This window comes from Eumetopias jubatus, unplaced genomic scaffold (genome assembly GCF_037043125.1).
Source record: "Eumetopias jubatus isolate StellerSeaLion01/CBP00866 unplaced genomic scaffold, mEumJub1_p1.0 scaffold_8, whole genome shotgun sequence".
Lineage (NCBI taxonomy): Eukaryota > Metazoa > Chordata > Mammalia > Carnivora > Otariidae > Eumetopias > Eumetopias jubatus.
In genome coordinates, this window is record NW_028274814.1 from 56,736,739 (window position 1) to 56,755,227 (window position 18,489).

Sequence of the window (18,489 nt, forward strand, 5' to 3'; positions counted from 1 at the left end):
AGAAGAGGTCTGAGACCTAATAAAAATAGTAAATACATTTGAAAACCGTGAGTTTATCAAACAAACATTATATGCATAAATTATAACACTTCTAGATTTGTAGGTATTTTTATTTTTTACTTAAAAATTTTTTTTAATTTTTAAAAATGTTTTTAGTTATTATTTTTTTTTTTTAGAGAGTGTGAGGAGGGGAGGGGCAGAGAGAGAGGGAGAGAATCTTAAGCAGGCTCCATGCCCAGTGTGGCAGACCCCAGTGTGGGGCTCAATCTCATGACTCTGAGATCATGACCTAAGCCGAAAGAGTTGGACGCTTAACTGACTGAGCCACACAGGTGCCCTGGTATTTTTTTCTTTTTAATATTTAAGGAAAGAATTAAAATATCAGACAAATATAATATGTAATTCAAGGGGTGAAATAGGAATTTAAATGTTCTATGTTCTTGTGTAGCTTGGGAAAAGGACTCAGTTACAGAAACTGAGGCATAGAAAGTAAGTTGCCCAAGCTCACACAATTAGTCCTGAATCCTTTCTTTTGTTCAAATGATTTTATACTAGGAAATATTGAGGACAACAAACTGAAGTAACTTAAAATTGGGATTTTTTTGGTCCTGTCCTTGGCCAAGTACATGATAATGGAAGGATTTGGTTTTGTGTCTCTCAGTTCCTTCATTTAGGTAAGAAAATTAAAATTATTAATATAACCAACATAGTAAAGTCAAGAAGCTGAAAATTGTGCTTGTTTTGGCAGCGCATATACTAAAATCGGTGTACAAATATTGAATCATTGTACACCTGAAAGTAACATTCCATGTCAATTATATGTCAATTAAAAAAAGAACCTGAAAATTATAGTTAGTGCATTCCCTGGAAATAACGGAGCAAATAATGGAATGGGCATGAAGAACAGCCTCATTTTTCTGTGTCCTACTCTTCAATTCATATATATAGCCAAGAAGAAGGAACGAAATGTAAAAGAAAAAAAAAAAACAATGTCTGTGTAACATACCCCAAAGGCAGATGATAGAGATTAGAACAAGCATGGTGAGAGCCTCACTCATTAAGTACATAAGGTATCCCCATCGTGATTACTTGGGAGGGGATTTTGCATTGTGACATATTTAGACTGCTGTCACAGCAGAGCTAAATGTTTATAAAATAACCTATATCGTATGCATGCTGAATTCGACTAAACAAATCCCTGAAAGTCTGCCAAAAGGGAAAAAAGCCCATCCAGAATCAGCTGAAATTCTGTTACAGTTCTTCCTGATCCGATGGGCTCTGCTGTTTTGAATCCTTTGTTTTTCCTGCAGTGATGGCGTGGTCGTGCTGATTGGGCTAAGTAGTTGTGCTGTGTTTGATGTAGTTGACTGTGATGCCTATGTGGAAGGGAGCCAGGGAAAGCCCCTTTATGTGGCAAAGAGTATAAGGAAGCGGAACCTAAAGTGTGAAGGGAGTTGGAGGAGGAAAGTGAGAAGCGATGGGCAAAAGAGGTAGGGGGATGCAAGCATAGAAGATAAACACAGGTACACATTTACACAGGTAAGTGGCCTGTTTCCGGAGGGGACTCATGAAATCTGTTCTTTGCACAAGGTAAGTGAAACAGTGTATCCTCTAGCTCAATCAGCATTAATTTAAATAGTTGAAACAAACCCAATTATTATGCAATTGCGAATATAAAATAAATGGGTAAAATCACATAGAAGTCCTTTGATTAAAGCGTAAAAACAGGACATTTAAATATAATTTACATTTTTAATCTTGCCTTTTTATTATGAGCCACTGACAGTGCAGAGCTGCCTTTGTCATTCTGCTTTTAAAACTCCTCCAGTTTATACTTACTGCATTTGCAGTAGACCATTCCCCGATTCTTTTAATTTTTATAAGATTCTTATAATCCTCTTAGAGTGATTACAGATCTCTCTACACCTGCAAGTTAGACTGAGTGTTTCCTACAGAAAATCTGAAATGAGAGAGAACTTTAATTATGGCACTGTGTGTGTGTGGGGGGGGTGGGGGTTGTGTTTCTTTTTACCTTCTTCATACAGTAGATACATTTTCTGTTTTGGAAAAATATTAGGGCTGTCCACTGAGGGCATAGAAAAGAGACATGCATTTATTAGACATGCTGGTTCCTTTCTTGTTCAATTAAAATTAAACTGAGAGAGTTTTACAGAACAAAACAGATGGATTCACTTAGATAATTTTCCTCCAGTATTGTTTATCATCTCCCTTTAATTGCCCATAGTTCCTAGGGTTTTGACACATTTTCTCATGCTCTCAGAAGCAAGGAATTAAAGACTGAATTACTCAAAGGAGTTGGTATTTTAGAATTTTAAAGTTATATTTTTAATTTTTTTATTTCTAAATGCTTTGATTTTAAGTATTTTTACATTAGGGCAGTTTGAGTCATTCAGAGATTTATATTTCATAAGCTATGTCTTTTTTCCTAAAGTTTCTTAAAATTACTAAAATATAAAGTAATAAATAAAATTGAGAGAATACATATTTATTTGAATCCTCCCCCACCACGTGTGTACGTGTGTAAATGTGTGAATATGCCGCATGAAATTGGATGAGACTCCAAAGCTCATAAAGTTAATCCTTCTAACTTTATACATGATTACATTTAAAACACCTAGAATATGATTTGTTCTTGAAGACTTGCAAAAAGGGTATTTCTCCTGTTTTCCTGGAATATCCTCTTCCTGCATCTGAGATCATTTTATTTGTAGTGTATCCTTTCTAGAAATAGAGTATTTGGTTATTTTCAGCACTTACATCTCTCTCTCTGCTGGAAGACTAACAACATAAATAGGTACCCATTTTCTGTAGCATTCCTAACGCTCTCTGTTTTAAAAAAAATTAAAGATAATGTACACTGGATGAAACGGTGGTTTGGTTTGGGAAAAAAGGAATTTATATGCTTAGACCTTTATCTTCTCACCTACAGTATAAAAATATCCCTGCTTCCCCCCCCCACTTTTATTGAGAAATAATTGATATACATCACTGTATAAGTTTAAGGCATACAGCAAGATGGTTTGATTTATATATACTGTGAAATTATTACCACCATAGGTTAAAACAACATCCATCTTCTCATTATAGATAAAATAGAAAGAAAAAAAAGACAAGAGAAAGGAGAAAATGTTCTCCTTGTGATTAGAACTCAGTTTACACTCGTAACGACTTTCCTGTGTATCATACAACAGTGTTAGCCGTTGTCTTCATGTTGTACGTTACATCCCTAATAGTTATTTTTCTTATAACTGAAAGTTTGTGCCTTTTGATTCCTTTCTTCTAAGTCCCCTTCCCCTACCCCTGCCTCTGGTAACCACAGTCTGATCTCTTTTTCTGTGAGTTTGGTGTTTTTGTTTTAAAGCTTCCACATGTAAGTGAGAGCACATGGTATTTGTCTTTCTCTTACTTATTTCACCTAGCATTTACATTAGCATAGGATTTCCTTATTTTTTTATGGCTGAATGATATTTAATTATATATATGTGTGTGTGTGTGTATATATATATATACAACAACTGTGTGTGTATATATATATATATATATATATATATAAAACAACTTATTTATCCATTCATCCGTTGATGGACACTTAGGTTGTGTCTTGGCTATTGTAAATAACACTACAGCGAACATGTGGGCACAGATTTTTTTTTTTTTTTGAGTTAGTGTTTTCATTTCCTTTAGATATATTTCTGGATATAGAATTGCTGGATATTATGGTAGTTCTATTTTTAATTTTTTAAGGATCCTCCATACTGTTTTCCGAAGTGCAGCACCGGTTTACATTCTCAACAGTGCACAAGAGTTCCTTTTTCTCCACACCTATGCCGGCATTTATTTCTTGTCCTTTTGATGGTGGCCATTCTAACAGGCATGGGTGATACCTCATCGGGGTTTGAATTTGCATTTCCCTGATGACTAGTGATGCTGAGCATCTTTTCATGTACCCATTGACCTTTCATATATCTCCTTTGGTAAAATGTTTATTCAGATACTTTGCCCATTTCTTAACTGGGTTGTTTGTTTGCTAATGAGTTATATGAGTTCTTCATATATTTTGGATATGACCTCTTATCAGATATATGGTGCACAAATATTTTTTCCCATTCCATAGTTTGTCTTTTCACTTTATTGATAGTTTCTTTTGTTGTGCAGAAGCTTTTTAATTTGTAGCTCCACTTATTCATGTTTTGATTGTATTACTTGTGCTTTAGGTGTCCTATTCAACAAATCATTACCAAAACCCGTGTAACTTTTCAGAGAACCACCTCTTAATTTGATTAATCTTTTCTATGGTTTTCCTTTTCTCTACTTGATTTGTTTCTGCTTTATATTATTTCCCACGTTTTGCTAACTTTGACTTCAGTTTGTTCTTTAGTTCCTAAGACGTAGATTTAATTTTTTATTCGGAATCTTTCTTAAGGTAGGCATTTGTGCCATGAACTTCCCCATCAGGACTGCGTTTGCTGTAGCTCACAATTTCTGTTATGTTGTGTTTCCATTTGTCTTAAACTTTTTTATTTTCTTTTTCATTTTTTTTCTTTGATCCATTGATTGTTCAGGAAGCTATTGTTTAATCTCCCTGTGTTTGTGAATTTTCCAGTCTTCCTCTTGTTACTGATTTCTAGGTTTGTGTTATTGTGGTCAGAGAAGATACTTGGTATGATTTCAATCTTTTTGAATTTGCCAAGACTTTTTTGTGGCCTAACATGGTCTATCCTAGAAAATGGACTATGTGTGCTTGAGATGAATGTGTATTCTGCTATTGTTGGGTGGAGTATTCTATATATGTCTGTTGGGTCCATTTGTTCTATAGTAGTTATGCAAATTTGCTGTTTCCTTATTGATTCTCTTTCTGGATGATCTCTATCTGTTGTGGACAGTGGGGTATTAAAGTCCCCAGCTATTACTGTATTACATTTTATTTCTTCTTATAGCTCTGTTGGTTTTTGCTTTATGTGTTTAGGTGCTCCAATGTTGAGTGCATAAATATTTATAATTGTTATATCTTCTTGCTGCAATGACCCTTTTCTCATTATAGATATTCTTGTTCTTTTTACCATTTTTAGTTAAAGTCTGTTTTGTCTGATATAAGTATTGCTACTCCTGTTTTTTGGGGTTAACATTTCCTTGAAATGTCTTTTTTCTTCCCTTTCAGTCTATTGTGTCTTTAAGGCTAAAGTGAGTCTCTTTAAGACGGCGTGTTGTTGGATCTTCTTTTTTTTATCCATTCAGCCATTCTGTGTCTTTTAATAGGTGATTTTAATCTGTTTACATTTAAAGCATTTATTGATAGGTAGGGACTTACTGTTGCCATTTTGTTCATTGCTTTCTGGTCGTTCTGTAGATGTGTTGTTCCTTTTAGTGGTGTCATATTCACCTGAGTTTTTGTGATCTTTGATATCTTATGTTGGTATCTACGCATTTGAGTGATCAGGTTTCTTTTCCAGACTTTGCGGAGACAATTCTTCACCAGTCAGCTCAGTTTGTTTCTAGGCGTGCTTCCTGATGTCCTTAGGCAGGTAGGGCCTACCCTTGTGTCTATTTTTGGGTGAGGCAAATGTTCAAGCTCTAAGGTTGGGAGTGAGGGGGTGTGCCACTGGCTGAGAACAGTTGGATGGGGCTGCTGGCTTGGTTCCCTACCCAACTGAAACTGTAGGATGGGCTTCGCAGTGCCTTGATTCTCTGGTCAGGCTTACCAGATGGTCAGGACTGTATTCAGTAATAGCAGGGTTATGGAATCAGTTTCCCTGCCCTGGTAGGGACTCAAGACCTGTGCAGCTTGTTGTATGGGGACCTGAATCAGGCTGGAGTGTGCGTTGAATTCTCTAGTTCCATGAGGCTATCAGTTTTGCTCTGAAGATCGGAGAACCCACAGGCTGTGCTCTCTGTTCAGGTGCCATTGTACATAAGGCTATTGATGGGTTATTCAGCTTCCCAGGTGCTCTGGTTAGGTTCCCTGGTCAGATAGGCTATAGGTTGTATCGGTAATGAGTGAGGCTACAAATTATATTCCCTGCCTGGGCACAGCAGGAGAAGCAGCTCTAAAGCCAACAAAGCTGGTTGTTTGTTGTCTTAACTCAAGCTGTCCCACACCGCAAGCTCCTTTACCAAACAGGCCTTTATTCTGAAAGCCATCACCTGCCCATCTTTCAGTTCTAGTGCTGCTAGACCACACAGATTCCAGGAGTTGGTCAGTTGGGGCTAAAAGACACTCTGCTGTGGGTGGGGCTATGTCTCAGCTCCCTGCTGGGCAGGATGGGGAGGGGTCACTCCAGCTACTTTCTGTTTCCCAAACAGGTTCTCAGGTAGACAGGGGCTAGGAGCTACCCTCAGCCTTAGCTCTGAATGAATCCCCCTGCCAGTACATAGGATGGGGACACTCCACACCCCATACTGGCTTTGTTCTGGGTGTTCCACGCTGCCCTCCCCCTTCTTGGCTCAAGGACCACTGGATCTCACAGCTTCTGAGAATTGTCACCAATCCTTTTGGTCAGATGGAGCTGGGAGACACTCTCCACAGTGGGTGAGGCTTTGATTTACCTCCTTGCCTGGGTATGAACATACTGGGCTATAGGGCTGACAAAACTCCTTGCTTAAGAATCTGAATCAGACAGATCTGTACTCACCAAGTTCACTGATTAGTGTGTGCCTCCAACTTGGTTCTTCAGATGAGCAACGCTGCTGGTTGAGATTACTATTTGGGCATTGCAGGTATGAACTTGGTCTGCCAAGATCTATGTCCTGGTTGTTGCAAACTCCTACCCCTTTATCCATCACAGTCAGATTCCCAGTGGTGGAACCTCACAGATGCCCCTGTAATTCCCATGGTGTAGATCAGAATAGGGGCTCCTACAAAGCAACCCACAATTTTTTTTGGTGGGGGGTGCTAGTTTTACTCTTGGGTATCCTCAGAGGCTCAGGAGAGACTTCTCCACGCAGTGTTGTGCTGGCTGGGGGTGCGGCAGTGTGGTCAACTTGTGGTCTCTTCTGTAACCCTTCTAATGCAGTCTGTAATGGTCTCTGTGGTGCAGGGGCATGCTTCAGCCTCACCCCCATGTTCCAGGACTCTCTCGGTGGTGTCTTGTTCTTGAGTAGTTGTTCGTTGCTCTTATGAGGGAAAGCTAAGTCGGGCACATCCTATGTTGCCATCTTGGTGACTGAGAGCAAATATTCCTCTTTTCATAGTTGTTGCCAAGACTCTTGCTTGTTAAAAGTGTTCCAAGTATGTAGACTAACAGTACTACAGAAGCAAAGTGCTTTTCCTCCGTTACAAGGTTTATTTTAAATTTCATCCCAGGCAGTAAATTTGGAGTCTTAAGGTCTGCTATTTGTTTAAATTTAGTTAATCCATGAGTTCCAAGAACTCTACTCATTGAGGGGATTTTTAAATTCATATTTAAGAGTGAATTGCATTTCTCTGAGACTATCAGCTGGCAGCTACGAAGAATTAGCAACAAAAAAGTCACTTCTCTCATAAATTGTCTTTAGAAAATATGTTGTATTAATAAGAGAGATGTAGGCACTGTTCCCATAGGTTTTGATCTATTAAAGAAAAAAGTGGTAGAAGACTTTCAAAAATTCACAATTAGCTATCAAAATAATTAAAGAATTGCCTGAAGCAATGCCTATCAGAAGTCTCTTTTTCAAAATAAACAACAATTAAAGTCTTGCCTTGGCCTCTCGGCCCTCTACAGCCTTGTCCAGCAGCTTCTCTGGCCACGTTCCCTGCCCCTCTTTCCCCTTCGCTAAACTGCACCCACACTGACCTCCTGACTAACCCTCTGACACCTCCCAGGTAGGTCCTTCTTTCTGGAACATGCTTCCCCCAGTACTTGTCTAAATGTCTTATTTCACCAAGCCTCTGTTCAAATTTTACCCCTAGAGCATTTCTGTTCTCTGTTCTATATTCTCTACATTATTTTTCTTTAGACACTTATAAATACCTGGGTTTCTTTTCTTTTTTTTTAAATTCAATTAGCCAACATATAGTAGTAGTAAATCATTAGTTTCAGATGTAGAGTTCAATAATTCATCAGTTGCGTATAACACCCAGTGCTCATCACATCACGAGCCCTCTTTAATGCCCATCACCCAGCTACCCCATCCCCCCACCCACCTCCCCTTCCACAACCCTCAGTTTGTTTCCCGGAGTCCAGAGTCTCTAATGGTTTGGCTCCCTCTCTGATTTCTTCCCATTCAATTTTCCCTCCCTTCCCCTATGATCCTCTGTGCTGTTTCTTATATTCCTCATATGAGTGAAACCATAATGATTGTCTTTCTCTGATTGACTTATTTCACTTAGCATGATACCTTCCAGTTGCATCCATGTGGATGCAAATGGTAGGTATTAATCCTTTCTGATGGCTGAGTAATAGTCCATTGTATATCTTTTCTTTTTATCCTTCCTTCTCCTTCTTCTTTCTCTTTTTCCTTCCTTTTCCTCCTCTTCCACCTCTTTTTTAAGTTTCTGGCTCATCCAAGAGAATGGAAGCTCCATGACAGCAGGGAATGTGTTATTGTCACCATAGCATCCTTAGTCTCTGGAAGGGGGCACACAATCAATATTTGTTGAACAAACAGATCATTACTCTGTGCAGATACTTTCTTTATACAACGCTGCACCCTCAGCCCACTCCTTAATGTTTACACTGCTTTCCTAAGATTATCTGAAGACTCAATTGGCCATAATCTAACAAATAGTCTGAATTAAACTAGCCCTTTCCAAACTTTTTCCATCAGAGCCTGATGTGTTATTTGTAAAATAATACATGTGAATACAATAATGTTACAGGGCAGTGGAGAAATGGGAAGGGATTTAGAGCTTGATGAAAATTTTATTTCCTTCATTTTGTAAAATTACAATGAAATCTAATTATAAAATATTAGAGATAATATTAAAAATTGAATGTATTCTGAAGCTTCCAAATAAAATATTCAAAAAAAGTATAACCATTAGTACTTCACAGAGTGCCTGTAACCCACTTTGTTGCACACAATGATAGGTTCTTTGGGAAACTCTGAGTTAAGAATTTAGTGGGAGTTTTTTTTGTTTTGTTTTTTTAGTTGTTTTTTGTTTTGTTTTTTTGTTTTGTTTTGGTTTAAGACATTATGTACAAGTGCAGGTTTGTCAGTATCTTTGGTACAACAGCTAAATCTTTTCAATAGAAATAGAAATCAAAATGAAAAACATTAGTTGTGTCATTATCAAGTGCAGTGCAAATGCTGCCTAGCAGATGATAGATTTTTCTTCCTCCTTGGACAGTCTCTGAGAGCAGTATGGGCTAAAACCACTTTCATTAAGAACAGCTGGGCTCACTCCATATTCTCCTACTTATTAGCACTGCGACCCTGGGAAGGTTCTTTACCTCTCTGTGTCTGAGTAGTTTGTTTTACGGATGAAGGCAAGGGATTGATCTTTCCATCGGGAATCAACAATACAAATATCGAGCAAAGGAATAGGAGGGCTGCCGACCTCCAGACTTATCAGAGGAAGAGCAGGATTTCTCATCTGGTACAACAAAACAAAAGAAATAACAGTGCCAGCAAGAAACGGAAAAATTACAAAAGCCCTTCAGCAAGCTTAATATTCCTTTCAGTGGACCAGAAAATCTTTGGGTGTAACAAATAAAACTTCTGAGAGAACCGGACGTTGGGAGCAAACTCAGCCAGCTGTCAGTTCCCCACACATATTATCTGATGATGGGAGAGCTGCCGGCTCTGCATTTTCCCCCCAAGTGGTGAGAAATAGAAAACAATGAATGATTTCATTTCATTTGCCTTACAGTAGGTTGTTGGGCCCTACAATGCTGAAAACCAGTAGGCAGATGGCTGTTCAGAAGATAGAGCTCTCTTCAGTTTTAAGTGCGGGCTGACTTCTCTGTGTTTGGGAGAGCGGAACTTCAAAAGATCTCGTCCTTGTACTCGAGTATCAGCACTTTGAAATCTAATCCAGTTTTCTGTAAAATTTTCACAATCAAGAATAAACACAGTTTGGCACAGATACCAACACTTAAAATTTAGGCTTGAGGCCTATTGTTTAATCTGAAGCGGATTGTCTTCCATTTTTAAATGTTTTCTTCAGAAATGACTCTGATCAGAGCCCTGTTTCACACAAATAAGGTGGTTTCACCAAAAATGTTGATGGTTACTCAAGGTAATTGCCTCTCAAAAATCTATCTTCTTTATATATTTTAATTATTGGATACCTGCCAAACTCAGCTAAGTTAATGTTTAAAACAATAGCAGATCCTGTGACTGCTAAAAATTTCTACAACCTAGGAGAAGGCAAGCACACGAGGAAGTTTTAATTATTATCATTATGTCAGAATGACAAGAAGAAACAAAAATGGGAGGAAAAAATAATGTCCTTCTGTCCTGAAGTTACTCCAGGACGCCAAGGCTTCAACTGGATTTGCCAGCATTGCCACTGATTTTTTTGTGATGATTCATTCTTCACCTTTCATGCAGTGGAGACACCCCCCCACTGTACACCTTGTCTCCAGATGGGGGCAGAGAGGGCCAGCTCCCCACCCAGCCTGAGTACTCATGTGGTCCTGATGGAGTAAATGGGGGTCCAAGGTGAAGTTTAAGAGTTGCAGTTTTGATTTTGAAAAAAAAAAAAATTTGACTCAGTGATTTAAAAACTCTTTTTCTTTCTAGGTGCCCTAGCTAAAGTTTCACCTCTTTCATCACCCTGTTCCTCACCCCCCCAAGGGACTCCTGCCAACAGCCCAGTCAGCAAAATTTCTGCAGTGCGGCTTCCAGAATCTGCCAACACGACTGCCAGACAAGGCCTAGGTTCTCACAGGGCATTAACTTGTACTCAGAGTGCCCCTGACCTGTCTCCTCAGATCCTCCCTCCACCTGTTATATGTAGCAGGTAAGGATTTTACATTGTTAACTGGTATTTAACCCATCCGAAAACTATGACTAGTGTTCCTCTTAGGAGCACTCACCACCAGTCTGCACAGCTCTGTACAGGTAGGTTTGCCAAAGAAGTTGACAGGAAAGTAAGTATAGGATAATGTGATTTGTCTTGAGTAGAAACTTGCTTTTTCCATGGTTTCCTGTTAATAAAAAGCTTAGAGTCCATAGAGCCCACACAGCTAACCTTTGGAGATGATAGAAAAATACGTAGTTGTATATTTCCTCTGCTTACTAATGGAGAATGCATAAAGCAAATAATTAAGAAATCATATCAAGTAATTTAACATATTCTGTTGGAATATATTTTACTTGCTCTTCAAGGAGGATTTTATATCCATTTTAAGGATATTTTAAGTTTGCAATCCCCACTTTAAAAATGTGTGAATAGGGGCGCCTGGCTGGCTCAGTTGGAAGAGCATGAAACTCTCGATCTCAGGGTTGTGAGTTCGAGCCCCACGCTGGGTATAGAGATTACTTAAAAATAAAAATCTTAGGGGTGCCTGTGTGGCTCAGATGGTTAAGCGTCTGCCTTCGGCTAAGGTCATGATCCCGGGGTCCTGGGATCGAGCCCCGCATCGGGCTCCCTGCTCCGCGGGGACCCTGCTTCTCCCTCTCCCACTCCCCCTGCTTGTGTTCCCTCTCTCGCTGTGTCTCTCTCTGTCAAATAAATGTATAATAAAAAATCTTTAAAAAAATAAATAAAAATCTTAAGTAAATAAATAAAAATGTTCAGATAACACATGGCGCACCATGGTTAGACTCAAATGGGTCTCTGAAGGCAATTAAGCAATTGGCTTGTACTGGTCTATCACTTCTAAATAGAATTGGAAATAGAAAGTGATGTCTTTTCACAGAGGATAAGAAAAAAAGGCGTCGCATGGCAGGAGTAGTTATTTTGCCAACATTGTCATAAAGAAGGAAATCCCTCCTCTTAACTGATTACCGTATTCTTGTTCTCTAGTAATAGCTTCATCTTGAAGAGTTGATTTTAAAGCATTACAGTATTCTTTTAACTAGAAGAGTTAAGTGTTTTTACCCTAAGTGTAGTCATGAGAGTGCCTTGAACAAAATTCTGTTTCTTGGCTAAGGTTAATGAGGATAACCGTTTGAGTAAATGAGTTACAAATAGCACTGGTTCACAGAGCTAGATTTGATTATTATATTCCATTTTAAGCTTCACAGATACCATTTTCAAATCACTTAGTCATAAACTCTAAATGAAGGCTCTTTCTTTTTCTAATCTTTATTTTTACTTCTTTTCTCTTTACAAATATTTTAAAAGGGAAAATCATTTTTGTTAGTTTATTTGTCCAGGGCCAGACTAAAAAGTTATTTTACCATCCCAAAGTTATCCTGTTACCCTCTCTATGAGGGCTGTTTTAATAAAATAATTCCTATGGAATATTAATCCCGTCTTTCCCCTCCCCCCCCCACACAAAAAGCATGATCTGAGATCAGTGATTCATAACACACATCACTTTATTAAAAGCTCTGAGAAGTCCTGCAAAAAGAAAACCTCTTGATTTTTGTCTCAGGTAGCATTTTCTGAATTTATCTGACCACAGAACTAATTTTTTTAGGTTAACACACAGTAATTGCCCATGGAGCAAGTGTGTGGTGGAACATCCTTAGGAAACATGTTTTTGTGGTATGCATCCCAAGCCAAGATGAAGCTCAGTGGAGTAATCGACATCAAGGACATCTGCTTCCAGCATTTCTAGGGAGACTCTCCCACCGTGGGCTCCAAAGTTGTGGGAAATAAGTTGCCTAAAGAAAGCAGAGATGTTCCGAAAAGCTCTACCACTCCCACAGCTTTCCTCCTCACAGTCTATTTTTTGTACTCTTAGAAGGAAGAATGTAATGGGATTTTTGTAAAAGAGATTTTGGAGAAAAACAAGAGAATTTCACTGCCTACTTGTTCAGTAATGTTTATAAATCCAGTAGTGTGTCTTTTATTTGTTTGGGCTTTATAAATCTGTAATTCAAACCACGTTCTATTATTGCCTTCAAGGCAGCCACCCATGTCGGCACAGAGAGCTCCAGAAACACACGACTAATTATTGTGGTTTCCCCTGCTGAACTCGAAGGGTTTGGCGTTGAATCCCAGTCTTTTTGGCTTCTGTAATGTCTATGCAACAAGCTGTTTTTTTGGCATAAGAGGTAGTATATTTGAATTACTAATTTAAGTGTTCCTTTTAAGTATTATCTTGCAATGAAAATTCTTAAAACTAATAAACCCTCCATCTACCAAGTGTCACCCAAGAATGTAAGCCCATCATTTGTATCTGCTTGCTTTTTCCTTTGGTCCTGTCATTTTCTTTCGATTCCCTAAATCAGAGTGATGGGATCTCATAATTAGAAATATTTTGCATGGGATGCTTCTCCACTTATGTTTAAGGCTTGAAAATAAATTCACTCAGGATGAAAATATTCTCTAACTGGCAGATGCTTATCTCTACAACACATATATAAGCACAAGTGAGGGAAAATAAAAGCGATGAGACATTTAATAAATTATAAACCATTTCATTTCTTTTCCTTTTAGAGTGAGTACTCTGTGGCTAAATAACAAACAAAAACCCTCTGAGACCCTTTGTAATATTAGGCAGAAGAAAAGAACCCAGAAGCAAAAGCCAGAATTGAAATCTAACCATGGAGTCTCTGAACAAGATAAGTGAGAGAAGAAACTTGCCAGGCCATTTGTGGGGTTGCTTTTTAATTTATAAAGCAGTCAAAACTGTTGAGAAAACAAAAGTGTCCTACCTCCTCTGATGTCCTCTGTTAAAGAGCTCGGACTCTCCAGTATGTTCATTTTTCTCGATTACTCACAGTATACACCCTTGGCCTGTTTTTCTCAACTAGCATTCTCTGCAGTCAATCTTCCATTCACTCTCCGTCACAGTGTACCTCTACTTTGTTCATTTCCTTTGGGCCTTAGCAGGTGACCGATCAATCTTGAAAAAGGAATTAATTTTTATTTTGCGGCAAAAAAAAATTAATATGCTGTCATTCTATTTCCACATATGCAACCTTAAAGGGGTCTTTGTGCATAAAATGTCTTAAGCCATGGAAATAAATCTAATAATGAGGCTTTTGGGCAGGTCGACAGAGAATGCATTGGGGAAGGTATTTTTGACTAAATATGCCTCAGCACCTCCAAAATCACCACTACGAGCAGTAGCAGATTATTCCAGGATTCTCTAAATAATATAACGAAATTTGGCCAGTGGTTTCAAATGTGCTCTAAACTGTGAAGGAGGATGAGCGTTGAGTGAAGCTTCTGATCCTTTCTATTGATTACATTCTCACTAAAAAAAAAAACTGTCTATCAGCATCTATGCATAAAGCAAAATGAACTTTTTTCTTTTCAAATAAGTGGAAGGTGGAAACGTTTGATTATCATCTATCTTCATGTGTACATAGACGGTGTGTGCCTGTAATTTTTTTGAAAAGAGAGAATATACTTACAGCTCTTCCAATATTTCTCAGCTGTGGCAGACCATATCCTCAAGGGAATCCTGCTGATGGGCCCCTGGAGGGAAGCAGTGCAGCCATTCGGACACCAAGCAGAACGGGTAATTTTTTGGGTTCTGTTCCTCAAAATGGAAATCACTTTACTTTTTTTACCCCCCCCCAATCAAAAAGGTAACATATGCTTCTGATTTTTTAGATGACAAATGTAAAAAGACAATGAAGGAAAGTAAAGTCATCCCTAATCCTGCTACCTAAGAGTTCATCATGGGTACGATTTTGATGCAAAGCTGTCCAAAATGGTTTTAAATACCTATACGCAAATATATATGTATTTTTAAATTAGATGTCATTTTATACAATATATAGAACTATATGGAAGTGTCATTTTATCTTGGACACTGGAGGGTCATCCATTTTAGGATACTCTCTGAAGGTCTCCATTGCAGACTGAAAAAATACCCTGCTTAGATCACTATAAGCATAGAAAAATGCTTTTTCTTGAGGCACTATTAGAGAGAGGTTAAGAACACAGGTGTCGGAGCCTGGTTTTATCCTTACTGGGCTACCTACTAATTTGTAATCTCTGTGTCTCCGTTTCTGCATCTGTATGTAGATGGGCATAATAATAGTACCTCCCAAACAGGATTGTTGTAAGAATTAAATGACTTAAAACATGTAACAAAAACACTAATCCGGAAAGAGAGATGCACTTCTATGTTTACGGCAGCATTATTTACGAGGGCCAAGATATGGAAGACACCTAATACACGATGGAATACTACCAGGCATCAAAAAGAATGAGATCTTGCCATTTGCGACAACACGGATGGACCTAGAGGGTATTATGCTGAGTGAAATAAGTCAGACAGAGATAGATGAATACCCTGTGATTTCATTTATATGTGGAGGCTAAAGAAATAAACAGAAACAACTTGTAACAGAGGCAGTTGCCAGAAGGGAGGGGAGGAAGTGAATGGGCAAAATAGGTGGAAGGGAATTAAGAGGTACAGGCTTACAGTTATAAAATAAATAGGTCATGGGGATGAAAGGAAGAGCATAGGGAATATAGTCAATAATATTGTAATAACTTTGTATGTTAACTACCCTTGTGGGAAATATTGCATAATATATATAATTGTTGAATCACTATGTTGTACATCTGAAACTAATGTATGTCAACTATACTTCAATTTTTAAAAATCCCATAAAGCACTTATAGTATCTGGGTCACTGTCAATAGTTCATGTTTGCTGCCATTACTATGATAATTAGTATTTTATTTTTATTGATGCAACTCTTGGGACTTCATTTTGTTAGTGCTGAAAGTTCGCAAGGTAGAAAACCCCTGGCTTCTCTGAACTACAGACTTTAGGGTGATAGCGCTTTGTGAGAATGATTCTTAATTATCTACTTCAGCATTTATTGATACATACTCAATAAATATTGATTATTTGCCTATAAGAATGGTGTGCTGTGGCAATGTACAAAGGTCAAGAAACATAGGCAAGGAAAAATCAAAAGGAGAATTCTTTCTGACATTTTAGCATTCTGAAGACTCAGAATATTCCATTCTTTATGTTCCTGATCTTCTTTGACTCTACTGAGTCTGATACAATATGGGGAGTATTTCTTTATCACCTTTGTGGTCTCACAAAGAACTATGACCTTTGAGTGTTCTTCATTTTTTCCTACAAATTCTGGGTTTGAAACTTGTCAATTAGATTTTCATACTGTGTCTCATTCGTATGTGAGAAAGATTGCATGAGAAAAGTCCTACAAGATGCTCCTGATGGCAATAGGCTACATAACAAAAGCCATTATTCACTAGCAACTTAAGAAAAATTAGATACTCAATGTATGAGGACATACAACAGTCACAGAACATCCAAAGCAACTGAGAAAGGAGAACAAAGTTAGAGGAAATACATTACCTGACTTCAAGACTTACGCGGCAGTAATCAAGATAGTGTGGTGCAGGCTTTGAGCACAGCAGATAGACCACGGGAATAGAATGGAAAGCCCCAAATTAGACCCACCTCTACTCTGAATTTTCAACAGCGATGCCAGAGCATTCCAGTAGGGTTGGAAAAAATGAATTTCACCCCCTACTTCACACCATATGAAACATCATTCTGTGATGGAGCATAGACCTAAATGTAAAAGCTAAAACAGTAGGCTTCCGAAAGAAGATAGGTTTATGACTTAGGGGAAGGCAAAGATTGCATAGGAATCTTAGCAATAACCATACGGGGAAAAAAAAAAGCTAGACTTTATCAACAGTAAAGAATATAGGAACTAGGGTCAGATTTCATGAGTTCAAATTCATGTGGCAAAATTTCAACAATTTACTTATCCTTTCTGTGCCTCAGTTTGCTTTCTGCACGTGAGGACATGAGTAATGCAGTGATGTGCAATAATACCTGCCTTGTAGGATTGTGTAGGTTTAAATAAGTTAGCACAAATGAAGCGCTTTTGTGCCATCCAGCACATGGCACTCACTCAGTAAACCATTCAGGCCCTTACTCAGCCATGAGAAGCTTCTTTTGAGGTCTTTGCCCCAGAAGCATGTTCTACAGACAATTGATAGTGCTTGATTGGGCCTTTAGTTAGCATGGTTTAGTGCTGACTGAAATGGGAGACAATGGAAGAGGCAGGTAAGAAAGAAAGCCACAGATTCCGAGGGATCAAGATTGGATACGTAAGATCTCCCAGGCCCTTAAGCACATGCTATTATGCCATGTCCTACAGACCACTTAGTACTTGGGTGTCAACTCAAATTCTCCTCCCCTTGTGCCCATTCTTGACTTAGCTACTCAGTGGTTTAGTGTGTTGGGAGATGCATAAAGGAAAAAGAAATACAAAGTTACAGGATTTTTAAAAAGTATAAACTGCTGCTGATCTAAGCATTATTACTGAGGAATTATTGAATGTCATATAAATCACAGATCATAATCCTGTCTATTTCACTGGGTTAAAAAATGTCTACTTTTTCTGGGTGCCTGGGTGGCTCAGTCGGTTGAGCATCTGCCTTCAGCTAAGGTCATGATCACGGAGTTCCTGGATCAAGCCCCATGTGGATCAGGGGAGCAGGGAGCCTGCTTCTCCCTTTCCCTGTGTCCCTCTCCCTGCTTGTTCTGTCTCTCTCAAATAAATTTAAAAAAAAATCTTAAAAAAAGTACTTTTTTCCCACTTTACGATCTTGCATTCTTGATGTGTAAGCAAGCTCATGAAAGCAGTATGTCCCTAAGCACGGTATATGCCATATGCATTTTAGGAATATTCGCTCAAATGAGACCCCTGTTTTCATTTGCAAGTTTCATAATCTGTTCTCTTTCCATTGCAGATGACACTACTCAAGTTACCTCTGATTATGAAACCAACAACAACAGTGATAGCAGTGATATTGTACAGAACGAAGATGAGACTGAGTGCCTGAGGGAGCCTCTAAGGAAAGCTTCTGCTTGTGGCCCCTACGCGCCAGAGGCCATGATATTCCTGGTAGCTCCATATCACTTTGCTCATTCCTTTACTTGAGAAATTGCCTTCTGTGACAGAAATTGACTTAGAAATAGATCCCTGAATCATTAGATTTACAGATGTGTCTCTCTTGGATCACACATGCCTTATAACCATATCCCTATGTATCAGTATAATTTTTCCTTATCCAAGTTTTATTGATCTCTTCATGATTCTCTTATTTAGTGATTAAGAATGTAAGTATTCATCTCCACAAGTGATTACAGATACTTCTTAATCCTAGAATCTAAAAGTGTAGGTATGCATAGGGAAAATTATCTCATCCAGCGAAGCAATATTTTATAAATATCAATCAATAAAAATAAAATATCTTAGTTGTCTTAGGGCTTCTGTTTTTTTTTCCTCTAGCACCTCCTTCATTGAGAAAGTGTGCCAATATTTATTTTCCTTATGATATTGAACTAGGTTTATACTGACATACTACCCATTAAAATAGCCTTTAAGGAGGACTTTGTGGGTTTATAGAGATCCGCTTAAAGAGGATAAAAGCATGTATTTGAGTCAGGTTAATTTCAGGGAGGCAGCAAA

The 18,489-nt window shown here is 38.3% G+C and overlaps 1 protein-coding gene across 3 annotated transcripts in view; it reads left to right on the top strand.

Annotated features, from left to right (window-relative positions):
* PDE3A (phosphodiesterase 3A) overlaps window positions 1–18,489 on the top strand; it is a 313,076-nt gene that overhangs the window by 262,465 nt on the left and 32,122 nt on the right. For 2 of the 3 annotated variants that reach the window (XM_028093257.2, XM_028093258.2), the window contains exons 6-8: window positions 10,684–10,903; window positions 14,440–14,525; window positions 17,768–17,922. In XM_028093257.2, coding sequence (XP_027949058.1) covers window positions 10,684–10,903; window positions 14,440–14,525; window positions 17,768–17,922 — 461 coding nt within the window. The remainder of the gene's footprint in view (window positions 1–10,683; window positions 10,904–14,439; window positions 14,526–17,767; window positions 17,923–18,489) is intronic. The other variant, XM_088025933.1, reaches the window with a different exon arrangement.